The sequence below is a fragment of the Zingiber officinale genome, chromosome 6A (genome assembly GCF_018446385.1).
Source record: "Zingiber officinale cultivar Zhangliang chromosome 6A, Zo_v1.1, whole genome shotgun sequence".
NCBI classification, from domain to species: domain Eukaryota; kingdom Viridiplantae; phylum Streptophyta; class Magnoliopsida; order Zingiberales; family Zingiberaceae; genus Zingiber; species Zingiber officinale.
The window spans coordinates 127,604,526-127,622,381 of NC_055997.1; the positions used below are offsets into that span (position 1 = coordinate 127,604,526).

The window sequence follows — 17,856 nt, forward strand, 5'->3', positions numbered from 1 at the left end:
AAATAATGGACATCATATTTAAACTCCTTTCAATTTTAGAAATCTATAGAAACTGAAATGGGTGCAATCGGAGTTCTCTAGGTCCATCAGTGGATTTTGACTGAAATCCACTAATTGACCTAGAGAGCTCCGATTACACTCATTTTAATTCTAGTAGATTTTTGAAATTACAAGGAGTTCAAATATGCTATTCATTATTTATTTTTGCTTCTTCAAATGTATTAAAATGTTATTAAAAAATTGACTAATGTTATTCATATGTTCTGCCAATACAAAAAAGAGAAGAGAGTGAAGAGAGAGAAATATATGAAGAAAAGAAAACGGTAGAAAAAAGTCAAATTGTCAGGAGGGTAAAATAGAAAATGCACTTGAAAAACTGTGTTCTTTAGTAAATACCAAAGTAGCGTACATAGGGGCGGAGCCAGAAGCAGATATTGGGGGGGGGGGGCAATAACAAACATGAGAAAGATAAATCTATTAAAATTTAGAACGTCTCTCTTGCATAGCACGAAAATCATCTACAAGTGAATCTATACTAAACTTTTTAGCAATTTGCTTCTCAATATACACTAGCAAACAATCATTAAGAAATTCATCTTCCATCTTATTACGAAACCTAGTCTTGACTATATTCATAGCAGAAAAAGATCGCTCTGTGGTAGCCGTAGAAACTGGAAGTGTGAGAATAAGTGTTAAGACTCTAAACACAAGTGGATAGATTTCTGACTTTCTAGTTTTCACCAACCATTGGCATAAATCAGAAATAGTTGTCAATGTTCTAAAATCAGGAAGTTGTCGCACATGATCAAAATGCTCAAATTGATTTCTTAATTGTAGCATCTCATATTCTACAAAATCTTTGGGGTAAAACTTTTGTACCAATCTGCAAATATCATCAATTCTGAATGAAATGCGCATCTCCCTTGGATCTAATGTCGAGCTAAGAAAAATCAACTCCACTGTGTTGTCATTAAATTTGCTGTTCAATTCTTGCAATTGAGAATCTATCACTACATTAAAAATATCAACTCTTTAATGATGATCTACTGTAATTTCATCTTGTTGATGGTGAGCCCTTCCTCTTCTTGCAATATATTGAGCATTGAAATCCGGTATAGGTATACTAAGTGCTTGACAGAAAGATTTCATATCCGCAACCAATTCATCCCATCCATCATCTCTCAATTTTTGAATGAGCAACTTAGTAGATGAAACAAGATGCATTGCATTCAAAATATCTTGAGACTGAAGTTGCAAAGCTTGACAGAGCAAATTAGAAATCTCCAAAATCTTCCTCATTAGATGCAAAATAAAAACAAATTCAAAAGAAGTTAGCACCTCATAAGCTGCATCAGCATCTCCACGTTGAGCGGGTGTAGTTCCATCATCAATGATATTCAATAAAACTTCACATGTTGCACTAAACATCTTTATCAAACTAGATATAGATTTCAAATGAGAACTTCAACGAGTATCACCTGCCCTTTGTAAAGAACCAATTTGATTAAGTCCTTTCCCACTTTCAAGATCATTAATATTAAGTAAATGAGCAATATTTGAGGCATGAGTGGCTTTTAATTGATCATTACGCTTAGATGAGGCACTAACAACATTGATAATAGAGTTTAACTTGGTAAAAAAATGATGGACTGGGATAACTTCCTTCGACGCAGCAACTAGTGCCAATTGCAAACGATGTGCAAAACAATGAACATAGTAAGCATAAGGACATTCACCTAAAATTAAAGCTTGCAATCCATTCCATTCACCACGCATGTTGCTTGCACCATCATAACCTTGCCCTCGAATATTTTGAACATCAAGAGTATGACGAGATAGGACAGAAAAGATACATTCTTTCAATGTTGATGCTATGGTGTCTTTAACATGAACAACTCCAAAGAAGCGCTCTTGCACATAACCATCTTTGTCAACAAATCTCAAGACAATTGACATTTGCTCCTTTTTAGATTCATCTCGAGCTTCATCAACCATGATACAGAATTTTGCATCACCAATTTCTTCTCGAATGGCATTCTTGACTTTAGCGGCCAAGACTTGCAAAATTTGTTTTTGTGTTGTTGGTGATGTATATGATGCATTTCGTGGAGCTTTATTCAAAACTTCTTCTACTTTGTCATTGTAAGAGGCTATGAAACTCAATAGTTCTAAAAAATTTCCATGATTGTTTGATATAATGGACTCATCATGACCTCTGAAAGAACATCCTTGAAATGCAAGCCATCTAGTCACCTCAATTGACGCTTCAAACGAAGTCTATTTTCAGCAACTTCTTGAGATGTGAACTTCTCAAAACTTTGTACAATATGTATTTGTTAGTTCATGAGATCTTCAGATGCTTTCTCTGTTGGAACCCCAAGGTTGTTTTGGTGTGATCAACAAGTTAAGTTAGGTCCTGCGTTGTTTCTAACCATGTGTCTAAGTGTGCAGGAGCTTAGGAGCATAGGTACTCGAGCGGAAGACGCAGCTAGCGAGAAGGACGGCACGCTGTGCGTCCGAGGGACGAGGTGCTGCGGAAGAGTACACCGGCGGACGAGAAGGAAGTGCGCGCAGTGGTTCCGAGGTACGAAAGCCGGAGCGGAAGATTGCTCGGGGAGCAAGAGACGTAGCTAGCGCGAAGGTCGGCACGGGGTGCGACCGAGGGACGAAGTCTGCGGATGAGTACGCTGGTGGACGAGAAGGGACACGCGGCAAGGCCGGGAGGAAGCACGCTCGAGAAGACCGGAAGATGGGTTCGGTGAGCCATTCCGGATGTCTGAGATCACCCAAGCAAGCGGAGCCGGAGCGAACAAGACCCGGACCGAGAGGAGCTGAATTGGAGACGAAAAAGTCAACGTTGTTGACTTTGGGCTCCGGGGCGCCCGGAGCAGCCTGGGGCGCCCGGAACCCTTCTGGGCGCCCGGAGGTGGATTTTGACCAAGATCGAGGTTTGACTCAATCTGAACATTAGGGGATAAAATTTATCCCCCCCAGGGCATCCGGAACCCTTCCAGGCGCCCCCACCAAGGCTATAAATATAGCCTTGGTCCAGAAGCTTTTCAACAATCACGATCATTCTATTTCCAAACACTTGTGTACTTTAGTTGTAGTTAAGCTTCTATTTTCTGTGCCTAAACGCTGTAAGAGACTTCTCCGCCTGAAGGAGTTTTTGAGCTTAATCTTCCTTGGATTAACAACCACATCGGTTGTAACCAAGTAAACATTTGGTGCCTCGTCTTTTCTTTTATGCTTTTATTTATCTGCTTAATTCATTTTACAAGTGTTAGCTTAATCGTTCGAGGAAGGGTTGTCTGTTTTTAATTGACAGGTTATTTACCAACCCTTCTAGCCGGCCCAACGGTCCTACAAGTGGTATCAGAGCCGAGACGCCTCAAAAGGACTAACCGCCGTCTGAAGCAACAATGGCCGGAGCTAGCGACTACCCACCAGCATTCGAGGGGGAGCTTTCTTCATGGAAGCAACAAATGAAGGTATTCCTTAACTCTGATATTGATATTTCTCTAATAATGAAAACAGATTATGAAGCACTGAAAGACACGAACGGAGAGAAAATCGGCATACGCCTCTGGAACGAGAAGCAACGTGAAGAGTCCATGGCAAATGCTCGGGCAGAGTTTCACATTCTAAGCGCAATACCAACTAAAGATTTTGACAGAGTCGGAGAGTACAAAAGCGCGAAAGAACTTTGGGAAAAGTTCTTAATGCTCTATGAAGAACCGGTTGAAGTCGTCTCCTCAATAGACATCGAGCCGTTATCAGAAGAATCCGAGACGGAAGAAATTACCAAGACAGCCCCAATAGCCGAAGTGCATCCTGAGATCGATGAAGGGGGAGAATCTTCGGAAGAAATTAATTCAACAGGGGGAGAACCAACGGCCGATGAGGTAAGTAAGGTATAGCCTCTACCCTCTGAACAACTGGTTCAATTAATCAAATTACCTGAAGATTTTTGCGAACCAAAATTTGAATTATCGAAAGAACTTTTCGGATTAGAAAATCTTCGGTCGAATAATTGTTGCAAATTACAAAATATTTTTTCGAAAGAATTATGCAACTTAGAAATATTATCGAAAACTTTTTCCGGATCTAAAAATTTCGAATTACAAATTACTTTGCTGAAAAAGTTTTGTGAATTAGAAATTGATTCATCAAACAAAATTTTCAGATTAAGAAATCTATTATTAATAGATTCCTGCAAACTCTTATTGTTAAAAAATTCTTGCAAATTATAAAATATTCTTTCAAACGAATTTTGCACATTGCCGAAAGAATTTTTTATATTGTCGAAAAATTTTATCAAGTTAAAATCTATGTCATCTGAATATTTCTATGAAATTGAAATTCAAAAAATAGAAATTAACATGATACAAATTTTTACATGTTTAATACTTGCGGTTTTAAATCTGAAAAAGATTGATTTAAGAAATTATGATAAGTTAAAATGGAAATTTAAAACTTTATGATAAATAGAATTAAGAACTAAATAAATAAATAAATGCATAGAAATTTTTTTTAATGTTTAAATTTTCTTGCATAAAAGTCTTTTTGGGCTTAGAAAGTTTTTTTTAACTTAGAAACTTTTCAAAAAGCTATTGTTGACTTAGAAATATTTTAACAGATAACTTTTCAAAATTTTCTAAGTCTTTAAACCCCTAGAATTTTATACCCCATTTTATTGTGATCAAAGGGTGAGAAAGAAAGTATAAGTCTAGGGGGAGGTACAAATTGAAAATTAAAAAATTTTGAAATTTAATTTTTTCTATCTTGTTGCACATTATTGCAATAAATTGTTTAATTTCATATCTATTTTTGACCCTAGCTTAACTTGAGTTGATCACACCAAAAAGGGGGAGATTGTTGGAACCCCAAGGTTGTTTTGGTGTGATCAACAAGTTAAGTTAGGTCCTGCGTTGTTTCTAACCTTGTGTCTAAGTGTGCAGGAGCTTAGGAGCACATGTACTCGAGCGGAAGACGCGGCTAGCGAGAAAGACGGCACGCTGTGCGTCCAAGGGACGAGGTGCTGCGGAAGAGTACACCGGTGGACGAGAAGGAAGTGCGCGCAGTGGTTCCGAGGTACGAAAGCCGGAGCGGAAGATTGCTCGGGGAGCAAGAGACGCAGCTAGCGCGAAGGTCGGCACGGGGTGCGACCGAGGGACGAAGTCTGCGGATGAGTACGCTGGTGGACGAGAAGGGACACGCGACAATTCTGAGGGACGAGAAGCCGGAGGGAAGCACGCTCGAGAAGACCGGAAGATGGGTTCGGGTGAGCCCTATTCCGGATGTCAGAGATCACCCAAGCAAGCGGAGCCGGAGCAGAAAGACCCGGACCAGAGGCGAGCTGAACCGGAGAAGAGAGCACGGACCAAAAGTCAACTGGGTTGACTTTTGGCTCCGGGGCGCCCGGAACTGTCCGGGGCGCCCGGAAGTGACTTTTTCACAGGATCGAGCTTTGACTCGATCCAACCGTTGGGGGATAAATTTTATCCCCCCCAGGGCGCCCGGAACCCTTCCAGGCGCCCCGACCAAGGCTATAAATATAGCCTTGGTCCAGAAGCTTTTCAACAATCACGATCATTCTATTTCCAAACACTTGTGTGCTTTAGTTGTAGTTAAGCTTCTATTTTCTGTGCCTAAACGCTGTAAGAGACTTCTCCGCCTAAAGGAGTTTTTGAGCTTAATCTTCCTCAGATTAACAACCACATCGGTTGTAACCAAGTAAACATCTGGTGCCTCGTCTTTTCTTTTATGCTTTTATTTATCTGCTTAATTCATTTTACAAGTGTTAGCTTAATCGTTCGAGAAAGGGTTGTCTGTTTTTAATTGACAGGTTATTTACCAACCCTTCTAGCCGGCCCAACGGTCCTACATTCTCAGCATTTCGATGAGGTGAAGTGAGATCTTTTCCAATATGTGCCAAAAATGCACAATTTTTCCCATCTCTTACCTTCTTCCATGAATGAAACCCATTAATAGTAAATGCATCTAATCCAGAAGGTCTATCTCGATTATGGAATAGATAACATGGTAAGCAAAATGCAGCATCTGCAATAGGAGAATATTCCAACCAAGATGGGAATAACTTAAACCACGATACCTGAAAACTGCGAAGATGTTTTTTTCCAGACTTCGGATACTTTGAAAGCATATATTGATATGGACCAGCTTTAATATAAGCTCTTCTAACTTCATCACGCTTGTCAATGGGGTACTCCCATATATGTGGTCGCAATCCTGGATCACGCTTTAATGATTGAATATCAAATCTCTCATTGATTTCAACTCTTAAAGATTTAGCAAGACGACTTTCAAAATTCAAATGATCAATATTTGTAGTTGGATTTGATTGAGATGCTCGAATTTCATCATTCTTTCTTTTGAAGAATGCATCAATTGGTTGTGACTTTTTCATCTACAAAAAAGATTTACCCAAGTTTGAAAAATAATCTATAAACCTTTGATTTTATCAATAATTTATTAAAAACAACAAATAATATGAGAATTAATTTGCCCATATTAGAAATCCAAAAATAAAGCTAACTGGAAATCAAGAAGAGAGTGAAATAAACAAAATTAATGTCAAATCTAAACAATAAATTTCACACACAAATATTTTCTACCTATTCTCAAGACTTCAACAGATAGTCAAATAGAAACGGCAAAAAACAAAAATGAAATCAAACCCCATTTTTTATGAAAAAACAAAGAAAACGATATCAAAATATCAAATGAAGAAACAAATAAATAAGATCATTTACCTTAATCGTGGGTTGAGAATATGAGATAGGAAGACTCAAGATTGGAAGAGAGCACAACTTGTAATGAAGGCAGTCTGGAGCCTGGCAGAGAAGACAATGAGTTGTGCTAGGGTTTTCTTCACAGAGAAGATAATGAGTTATGATAGGGCTTTCTTCGTATTTGTTTTATAATTGTATACTATTTGTATAATATATAATATATATACTAAAAATAAAAATTTGGGAGGGGCCAGGGGCCCTCCAAAACTCAATGTGCATTAATATATATATTAAAAACAAAAGTCAGAAGGGGGGGCCAGGGCCCCCCAAAATTCAACGTGTGTCCGCCCCTGAGCGTACACCTTTTGATAAATTTAAATCTCTACATGCGCCCTTTGGTAAATTGCCATAATTTTTAAAGTTATCCAAATTCTTTGAATGGCAACCATCGAGCTTCGTTTTATACATATCCTCCATAATATTGGCAGAGTAGTCAATATTTCATGCAAGCTCCATTTTATAGAATTAATCCACTTTAATCACTGGAAATTCAATCAAATGAATCGAGAAGAGTTAGTGTTGATGCAACTAACAGTGATAAAGGTACAAAAATTCCTTATGCAATCCTTAATTCACAATTTCCTCCATTCTCATCCGAAATAGGGCCCGACGATATTATTCTCAATCAAGCATCAGAGATGGACAACGAATCAGATGAAGATCGTAGCAAGCGAACAGTATAGACAGTAGCAGATGATAAATTCCTTGCAGTGGCCGACACAATTATGAGTGAAGATTTATTAGTTAGTAATATCGAAAAGAGTGAGTCTTTTTGGAAACGAGTGGTGGCATACTATAATATCAATTAAGATAAGGGAGCTAAAAAGAGAATTGCATAGAAAGCAAAATCACATTGGACTTCGCTAAAAAAGATCGTAAATAGATATAATGGAATCTACAATAAATGGTATAATGATCGACCAAGCGGATAGAGTAACGAGGATTTGATGGTGCGAGCTCATAAATAATACAAGAGTACTTTTAAAACTACTTTTCAATATGAACATGTGTGGAGAATCATGAAAGATAATCCAATGTATGCTCCTCAATCCTCAGAGCGACGGGTTACAAAGAAAGCAAGAACATCAGAATCATCAGATGCAGATACTGACTCTTCTAATCCTAACACAACTGTTGATCTAGATGATAGAGAAATCCGATCTCGTCCAATGGGACAGAAGGCAGCAAAGAGGAAATGCAAAGAAAGAGTTGACTTAATTGATGAATTGGATTAGGCTATGCAACAATCAATGACACATTTGGAAGAGTATAATAACAATAAGAAAGTGGATCAACTCATCCAAGTACATCAACTATCGTAATGAACGCACGAGGCATGACAGATGAACAACTTCAAAATCATATAGAGATTTGTGAGTAGTTGAAGAAAAAATTAAACATGTAGTTAATTTATATGGTTTATTTTATCCGCTCCTTGTTTATTTTATCAATTATAGTTTATGGTTATGTGTTTTATTAATTTAATATGGTTTGTACTTCTGTATTTTAATTTCAAAGTTATAAAATATTTATATTCATATGAAGTAGTATTTTTCTTAAATTTGTATATCTTTTATCGTATTTTTAAGTTAATAAATGATCGTGGCACCCATAAATATTTGATTGGTGAGATATTTGATTGTGGAATTGAGGAAATTTAAGAATGGATATTTGACCCATAAATATTTGATTTGTGAGATATTTAATTGTGAGATTTAAGATATTTGAATAGTAGAATATTAGAAAAGTGATGAGGTAGTGGGGACGACAAATACTTTGGAGAAATATTCCTAACCATTGTGGATGCTCTAAAGAAACTGTCAGGTCAATTACCATGCTAGCTATTATCTATCCTTGTATATTGTATATGAGGTGGGTAAATTGCTCCCCCCTCTTCAAACAACATTTACACCCCTCTTTCTTCCTTGTATTTTTTCAAAATTTTATTTAATATTTATTTATTTTATTTTTAATCAATTTTATTTATTATTTTTTATCAATACTTATATTTTTTAAAAAATTTTATTTAGTTTTATTTTTAAATTAATTTTGTTTATTATTTTTATCAATTTTTTTTATAATTTTTAATTTTATATAATTTTTAACTTATGTCAGAATCTCTCCCTTCCTTTAAATTATGTTTCCTAATTTGACACTTAAATTATCCCCATCCAACCCTTGACACATGCCCATGTTGGCAATCACTTCACTATTTCGACACTTAAATTACCCCCATTTAACCCTTGACACATGCCCATGTTGGCAATCACTTCGTACAAGTTTTCTTACACCCTCATTACCCTGTACCACCCATTCTAACGTGGTGGTGGCAACATTCATCGTACGAAGCTAAAGGATTGGTCACTCATTATAGGACACATGTTCATTTGTTGTACGAAGTAATAGGTACATTACCAAACACGTCAGGAGTAGAATTTAGAGATAATATTGATTAAAATTTCTATTTTTATATATTTTTGTGTATTTTTTTATGTATTAGTACATGTACTCTTCATTTGAAAAAAATATTTTTTCCTAAGCTATAAATGTGTTTACTATTAATTGTTAGTTTCATATATATAATTTTTATTTTGATCCATATTTTTATATTTTTTAAAATTTTTATAAATAATAATTCCTAAAATCTACAACTAAAAATAAATAAAAGATTACAAACATATAATAAAAAAATTATTTTAAAATAAAAATAAAATTGATAAAAATAAAAAAAAACGGGTTAAAAAAACAAAATCAATAAAAAAAATAACAAAACTAAAAAAAAAAAGGAAAACGAATAAAGGTATAAGCGTAAGCAACTCTAAAATTTGAGGTGGGACCAGGGAAGGGCGTGTCAGAGGAGGTACGAAAAGCACTTCTCATGAAGTGGGAAGTGTAGAAATTAAGAGAAAGGAAAACTAACTATATTATTGAATCCAAAATTGATTAAGAAATAAAGAGTACAAGACCTTTATATAGTTAATTATTACTTTTATATAGTTAATTATAAGAAAAAAAAATCTAAACTCTAAACTCTAAACTCTAAACTCTAAACTGAAAAGGTAAAAAATTAAATCTAAACCCTAAACTGAAAAGGTAAAAGATTAAATTGTCCTCAAGGCTATAATCAAATAATTGTAATAGATTATATTATATAAATTATATAATCTAACATCCCCTCAAACTCACGATGCTACAGCAAGAAGCATTATGAGTTTGCCAAATAAAAATCGGAAGAACGAAGTGGAATGAGCCTTGGTAAATATATCAACAATCTGTAGTTTTGAAGGAACAAAAGACAATGTGATGATGTCAATCTGAAGATGATGACGAGTAATGTGACAATCGATTTCAATATGTTTCGCCCGTTCATGAAAAACTGAATTTTTTAATCAACCATGAAAAACTGATTTCAATCAATTTCAATATGTTTCGCCTGTTCTGACTCCAATATCTCGGTGCTATGGTAGCAACTCCCTCGTATTTAACCATTTGAAACTCCATTTCTCCAACCTTTTTCTTTTTGAATGAGGGTGTTGTATTCTTGGTGTTGCAAAGACGGGCTTACACTAGGGCTATCCTGGGATATAGCCCAGCCCAAAATCTAGTCGAAAAAAAAAAAAAATTGTCTTTGAAAGGACGGATTAATTCATTCACGTATTCTTCTTTCTAGTTTTTGTATATCTTGTCTCCGAGAAGATGGACGTGCGAATCTCTAATCTCCGATAAACTCAAATCTCTTTCTGTTTTTTTTTTCCTTCTCTTTTCTCTTTTTGCTTATTTCTCTCCAAGTAAAGCGATGTCGGACACGAATCTCCAATCTCAGGTAAACCCTAATATCTTTTTTTCCTTCTCTTCTCAGTCGTCCGCAGCCTGATGGCGATTGAGATCACCTCCCGTCTCCCGCGGCACCTGCCGTGTCCGCCGGCGAGATCAAGTCGCGGCCGAACGCACTACCAACTCGCATAAAACCAAGGTCGCCGTCGAGTCGTGACCGATGCTTTCGCCGTGCGCGCGACCAACTCGTACAACCGCTGCCGCGACCACTGCCTTGGTTTTGTGCAAGTTGGTTGCGCGGGACCAAAGCATCGACAGCTGCTCGGCAGTAGCCTTAGGTTTGTGCGAGTTTGTTGTGCGCGGTTGCTTAGTTTGTGCGAGGTTTTCTTGGTTTAGATTTACCTTTTTTCAATTGGGATTTGGGAAAAATGATTTTGGTTTTTTATTTTGAAATTTGCATTTGTTGGCTACATGCTCCGATGATTGCGGTTCTTCTAGTGAGATGGATTTTATATTTTGAGTTGCTTAATCGGATTATCTTGCTCCGTTTGATCGTGAAATTGATGCACGGAAAGGATGCAATCTTGCTAGCTCAGGTTTGACCCCATGAATCCCCATCCTGAATCACTATGTTGTTGATTGGTCCATGGATCCCCATCATTAACAACTATGTTGCTGATTGATTTGATTTTCCACTGTGCTACTGAGGGTTGATTGATTATTTGATTTCCTTGATTTTTTTTTATGTACGCCCATTTCTTTAAATTGTATAAATTAATTTAATTTTTATTTGATTTTGATAAATAGGAATTAAATTGCAACACTTACTTTCAGGCATGTCTTCCAAGAACATCTCCAATGCAAATTTTTTAAAAGAATTATAAAGTTAAAAAATTCAACAAAAAAAACTCTAATGAATATGAAGATAAACTTTAAGATTTTTAGTTTAAGAGCCGATTTAATTTTTCAAACCTACTTTCTTCTCTTAAAGATTGAGATTAATCATTAAAAAAATAATATTACATGTTTACTTTTTAAAATCATTAAATATTTTATATAATAGTTAAATTATTCATCTTTTTTTTGAAAATAAATATATTTGATAAATTAAAAAAATAAAAATGACTATAATTAAATTAAAATTCATAAGTTAATTAAATTATATAGAAAAACTAAATGAAAAAATAATAAATAAAGATATGTGATTTGTAAGGTAAGACTTATAAAAAATTGTATGGAGGTTTTTTTGATTGTGCAGAGAGTAATAGATATTTTTATTTTTATATGATATTGATGTGACATATTAAAAATTTAAAAAAAAATTATGAAATAATTTAATTATTAGAGATGTCCTAAAGCTCAGGTTTATGATGTGAAACATCTTATTGTCTGGTCACTTAGTAAACTATGTGATATAAACTTTATTATATTAAATTAAGTCCATCCCAATTGATCCGCTCTTGGCTTAGCCAATCCACGTCATTAAGATCGGAGCCGTCGGTTCTTTTCTCTTTGCATCGTCATCCATCTCCAGACAAAGGCACAAGAGCATCCACAATTAAAACTTTTGAGAACTCTCATTACTAAGGTGGCTCAAGGAAGCAGCTCCTTCTCATAGCGGGAGGAGCTCTCTCAACTATTTGTTTTTAGTTTAATTTTTTAAAAATAATAAAATAGTACACGATCTTGTTCAAAATCTGAGTTAGATGGATCATCAGATGAGGTGAATGAAATGTTGATCGAGTCGTAATGTCCCAGAGGGGGTCGGGGGAGAGGTAAGTTGAGATGATTTCTGTGTTGACCAAGTCGTCAAAAGTCTTTTGGTTAACGCTACCTGCAACGAGCGATCGGGTTGTCCCGGTCTCTGGTACCCCGAAGTTCGAGACAGATCCAACAAATATATGAGTAACAGACTAATAATATAATCATGAGATAAAATGAGGGGTGAGTACGAAAACGTACCCTAGACCAAGGGGTGCCCTCGGATGAGACGCTGGTCGAGTTGTCGTGACCCGGAAGAGGAGATGGATAAGTCGGATGAAGAGTTGGATCTAATGAAGCAGAGCCGAATGCGTCATGGAGCGGGAAGTGGTGGCACGAAACCAGATGCGACCTCGGCACTCAGGTCGGGCTAAAACATCGACACGCAGGTTGGAATAAAACATCGACACGTAAGGCGAGATAAAATATCGACACGTAGACCGAGAAATAACAATCATAAGAAGATTAGACACCAAGCACACAAATCGGGATGGGACATCGACATATAGGTCAAGATGTGACAACAACACGCAGGCCTAGATAGACCATTAGGCCGAGATGTGATAATGACACGTAGATCGAGATATAATAATTAACGGCATGAAGGCCGCAACTCGTAAATCATTACATCCAACATACCAACCAGATAGACGCAGAGATCGAAACATAACACACAAGCTAGATTGGTGCTAAGATTGTACGGCTCAAAGGTCGGATTGGCACAGAGCCCCTAGAGCGACAACCCCCATCACTGAATGTTGCAAATGCAGGACTTCCCTCCCACTGCAAATTCAGCTTCCTCCAACACACTTGAATGGAACACTTGAACATGAGCAAAGTCTCTCCCATGGACATCAAGCCAGCTAACTTTCCTTCTTCCATCCCTCATCATCACATCCTCCTCTTCCTCCTCCTGCTGCTGTTCTGTCATTCTGATTGGCTTCTTGAGGTTGCTCTTCAAAGGAGAAGGAGAAGGAGGAGGAGGGGGAAGAGAGACGTGGTAGCTGGCGAGAGAGGGAGGCGGCCGCAGTGCTCTTGGGTGGCATCTGTGTCGCTGGCGTGGAGAGGGAAGTGACGGCGGCCATGGCGTCAAGAGGAAGGCGATGTTGACGGCAAGTCTGTCCGGCGGCGACGTCGCGGAGGAGAAGAAGATGGGCGGATGAGGAATAGGAGGGGGAGCTAGCGTCGGCGAGGAGAAAGGAGGAGGTGGCAACCGGCGGTGAGAGACGCTCGGAGGCGACAATGCCGGTCCAGTGGTGGCAGCGACGAAGCCCCACAAATGAACCCACGAAGCACTCCTTGTTCGTGTTGGTGGTGCGAGGAGGAGAAGAGGAGTGGCGGTTGGTGGCCGGTGTTGGCGAGGAGCCTCGCGTCAGGGGGCTGGCAGCGGAGCTAAACGAAGAAAAAAACCTCCCTCTCCCCAACTCACGAAGTCTTTTTAAGCCCTCAATAGTAGAATGATCAAATTGTCTTTCCTCCCTCTCTTAATTTCTATTTTGCAATCAAGATATATCCGTATCAGTATATAATAATAATTTGTGAGAAAATATAGGATTTATGTATGGAAGAATTGCTAAGAAATTTTTTTTTAATAGTAAAAAGATATATAAATATTTTTATTTTTATATGATACCGATATGTTAATGAACCAGTTTTCGAAGAGTTCCAACGAGCATGAATACTCTAATAGATGAGTGAGATGGGCATGGTGGCTTGCGACAACAAGCATGTGGGGGCGGCGTTAACGTCGAAGGCGTCTGACGACGAGGATTGCGTGAGGGTAAGGAATTAGTGGATGGGTTTAAAGGTGCACTTTTATAAATGAAATTCTAATATTTATAAGAATTACGAAAGAGTCATTTCAAATTTTCAATGATACAACAAAGTTTTGGATGTTCGCACTGTGCAACAAGACTGGCTGACGAATCTGATCATGATAAGGATTGCGGGTCACATCAAGAGCACTGACTAGGGTGACGAGTCTGATCAAGGATTAAGGACAGCAGGTCGCATGATATCATAGTACATTGACGCCCTTCAATGCTTTAGTTACTCGGTGAAAAAGAATTGCAGGAGGAAAATCCTTTGGATGCAAAGATCAAAGGCCAAGTGGCTGACAGATTGGAATAAGAACACTGCTAATTTCCATAAAGTGGCTTCAGGTAGGCATCGTGCAAAATAAAGTCAAAAGCACCTGTGAAGTGATAAATAAAATACCTAATATAATAAAATCAAAATATGCATACTTAATAAGAAAAACTAATAAGATATTTTAAAATGAATGCTATCAGAACTTGTATAGCATCCAGATAGACGACAATCTTGCTGTTGTTTGTAAGCGATTGTGGATACTGGACAGGGTGGTTTCAGTTGCGTTTTATTAAGTAGTACATGGTGATGGTGACGGTGACGGCGCGGCTAATGGGATCAGAGCTTGACCACCTCGGGGATGTGGACCGGGTATCGGTGGATGCAGTTAGCCCAGGGCCCGTCCACCGGCGTCTTCACGGTGCGCATGCACTTCCACACCGCGCTGTTGCACTTGAATCCGCTGCCGAAGGCTATCTGCCACAGGCGGTCACCGCGCCGCATCCTCCCCTTGGACTCGATGTAGTTGAGCTCGTACCACAGCGAGCTGCTGGATGTGTTGCCGAACCGGTGCAGCGTCATCCGGGACGCCTCCACGTGCTCCGCCGACAGGTCCAAGTTCTTCTGCAGCTCGTCGATCACCGCCCTCCCGCCGGCGTGGATGCAGAAGTGCTCGAACGCCTGCTTGAAGTCCGGGATGTAGGGCTTCCACTTGGGGTTGATCACCTTCCTCCCCACCAGCGTCAGGAAGAAGAGGAGCTGCTCCGACATGGGCAGCACCAGCGGGCCGAGGGTGGTGATGTTGGACTTCAGGGCGTCGCCGGCGATGGACATCAAATCCTTGGAGAGGTTGATGCCGGAGTTACCCTCGGAGTCCTCCTCCTGGTACACGCACCGGTACGCGCGGTCTTCGGCGCCCTTGTGCGTGCGCAGCACGTGCACCAGCCGGTACTTGGCTCGTCGCGCGTCGCGGCGTCGGTTTGACAGTAGGATCGCGGCGGCGCCCATGCGGAACAGGCAGTTGGGAAGCAGCATCGCCCGTTCGTTGCCAGGGTAGAAGTTGGGCGTGATGATCTCGGTGGAGATGACCAGAGCCTTTGAGCTTGGATGTGCCTGCAATTCTATCATATTAATTAACTAATTCGTTGAAGTACCACAATCAATAAGCAACGGACCTGTAAGAGGTCGCGGGCGAGGTCGATGGATATGAGGCCGGCGCTGCAGCCCATTCCGGAGAGGTTAAAGCTCCGGATGTTGCTGCGGAGCTTGTACTTGTTGATGATCATGGCGGAAAGAGAAGGCGTGGGCGAGAAGAGGCTGCAGTTGACGATAAGGATGTCGATGTCCTTGGGCTTTAGGCCCGTCTTCCGGACCAGGTCGTCGATGGCGGAGAAGATGACCAGCTGGGCCTCGTCGCGCGATGCCTCCATGGTAGGCTTGGGCGGGAGGTAGTGGTTGGCCGGCGGCAGGCACGTCTCCTCGCCCAGCCCCGACCGCTCCAGGATCCGCATTTGGAACCGCACGCTCTTCTCGTTCGGGTAGATCAGCCGCGCGTGCTCCATGAACGTCGAGAAGGGCACGCGGCACGTCGCCGGCGGCTTGAAGCAGGCGTAGTCCACCAGGTACACCGGCCGAGGGCGCGACATGAAGTACACGGTGGACACGAACACGATCGCGAAGAGGTAGCACATGACGTGGATGAGGTCGACGCGGAGGGACTCCCATAGCTCCACCATCTCCCCGGGTCCCCGGTGGACCAGCTCCAACGACACAGCGGCCATCACCGGCAACAGTAAGAGCGACAAGAAGTTGTTCACCAGGTACTGATAGCCGAGTTTGACGTACTTGAGCTTGACGGAGCTGGAGAACTGCGGCAACGGCGCCATCGGCATTCTGCCCTGCTGCTAGTGCAATTTAGACTGGGCGTGCGACGGTGTCGGGATCGCTGGCGAGGATTTAAAGAGGTCACGATGGACGCGACGCTGACCGCAGCAATATTAATGGCGTTAGTTGGGAAGAAGCAGAGCATAAATGCCGAGGGCCACCTGAGCTGTGGAGCAACCAGGCCAAGGGTAGCTGCATCCATCGATTGGCATCACTTCATTTATTGATCGGTCACAAAGTTCGCAGGGGGGAGTAGGGAGTTGGGGGTTGGGATTCACATCGAGCGAAACCGACCAACGCATCGGATCGTGCTACTTCGCTGCTTTATCGCCCGTGGAAGAGACTGTACACCGTTTGTGGTTTGTTGGTGAGCAGTGAGTGACAGCAGGCGGAACAGAAACCTGAGATAAGGCAGAGTAAATTCAGTTTCCTTTTGTGGTTGAAAAGCAGCGAATCCTTTAGCTTTTCTCGGCCTTGAGCCTTCTATTTTGATTAATTAATTCAACTGGATGGATGCCCGGCCAAACTTGCCTCACCCTCCAATACCTCGTTATGCAGTAAAGAGTTGGTCGAAGCCAAGGTTACGGTGCGGTAAAACATTTTTGGTAAATTTTAATGATGAGAATCTGACAGTTAGAAAATGAATCTTTGATCAATATATATGTTATTTTAAAAATATAATTAATCATTAATATAGAGACATTATTGTTAAAAATTAAATATAAAAATAGATAGAAAATAATATAGTTAATTTATAAAATATGATATTATTTAAATATCCTTAATAATAATTAAAAAAATAGAAAAGAGTTTATTTTAACAGGTTAGAACACTGTCTAAATATTTTTTAATGACAAAATTTTGTAGGATGATATAAATAAAAAAGAAAAGTTGGCCTAATAAATAGTAATCAGTTATCACACACCTATTATAATAATAATAATAATAATAATAATAAGTCTTCGTCATACTTCTTTAGAGACGGTGTTACGATCGTCATTAAGACCCTAAAGAAGTACAGAAAACAGAGTCATTGACTTCGCTCCAAACCCATGAAATGACAGAAAACAGAGTCATTGACTTCGCTCCAAACCCATGAAATTAGAATCCAAATGCAAAATGCAATCACTATCACAATCATTGCAGACAAAAAGGAGCATTTAGTTTTATATTTTTACATATTGTGACTTCACCTGACTTTGGACCCATGCCGACCTTGGAATTGCCTGTATGGCCTAGCAAATGATGCCAAGCCACATTTGCTAGGCCATGCCAATAATTTAGCTCCTGTGGAACTATGTCGGATATGGCCCGATTAATATTTCTACCGTGCTGCTGCTTCACGTCGTGTAAGTTATCGATTTATGCCATATACATTTTAATAATAATTAGTAATAAATATATACACTTAATTTAAAAAAAAACAATTATTTTTGTACAATTCATACTCACATGTACTAATTATCATTTTTTCAATTTGAAAAATATCAAAAATGACATTTTTTTATTGGAATAGTAAAGTAGATATTTTTTT

At 39.3% G+C, this 17,856-nt stretch overlaps 2 protein-coding genes across 2 annotated transcripts; both read right to left on the reverse strand.

Moving 5' to 3' along the window:
* Positions 1-1,032: 1,032 nt before the first annotated feature.
* LOC121995310 (zinc finger MYM-type protein 1-like) lies at positions 1,033-1,995 on the reverse strand. Its single transcript, XM_042549083.1, has 3 exons — positions 1,479-1,995; positions 1,339-1,406; positions 1,033-1,245 (listed from the first exon to the last, which is right to left on the reverse strand). The coding sequence occupies exons 1-3, from the start codon at positions 1,993-1,995 to the stop codon at positions 1,033-1,035; spliced, it is 798 nt and encodes a 265-aa protein (XP_042405017.1).
* A 12,605-nt stretch (positions 1,996-14,600) lies between these two features.
* LOC121997999 (3-ketoacyl-CoA synthase 6-like) lies at positions 14,601-16,591 on the reverse strand. Its single transcript, XM_042552709.1, has 2 exons — positions 15,614-16,591; positions 14,601-15,551 (listed from the first exon to the last, which is right to left on the reverse strand). Exons 1-2 carry the CDS (start codon positions 16,328-16,330, stop codon positions 14,778-14,780), a joined length of 1,491 nt encoding a protein of 496 aa, XP_042408643.1. The 5' UTR covers positions 16,331-16,591; the 3' UTR covers positions 14,601-14,777.
* Positions 16,592-17,856: the final 1,265 nt, after the last annotated feature.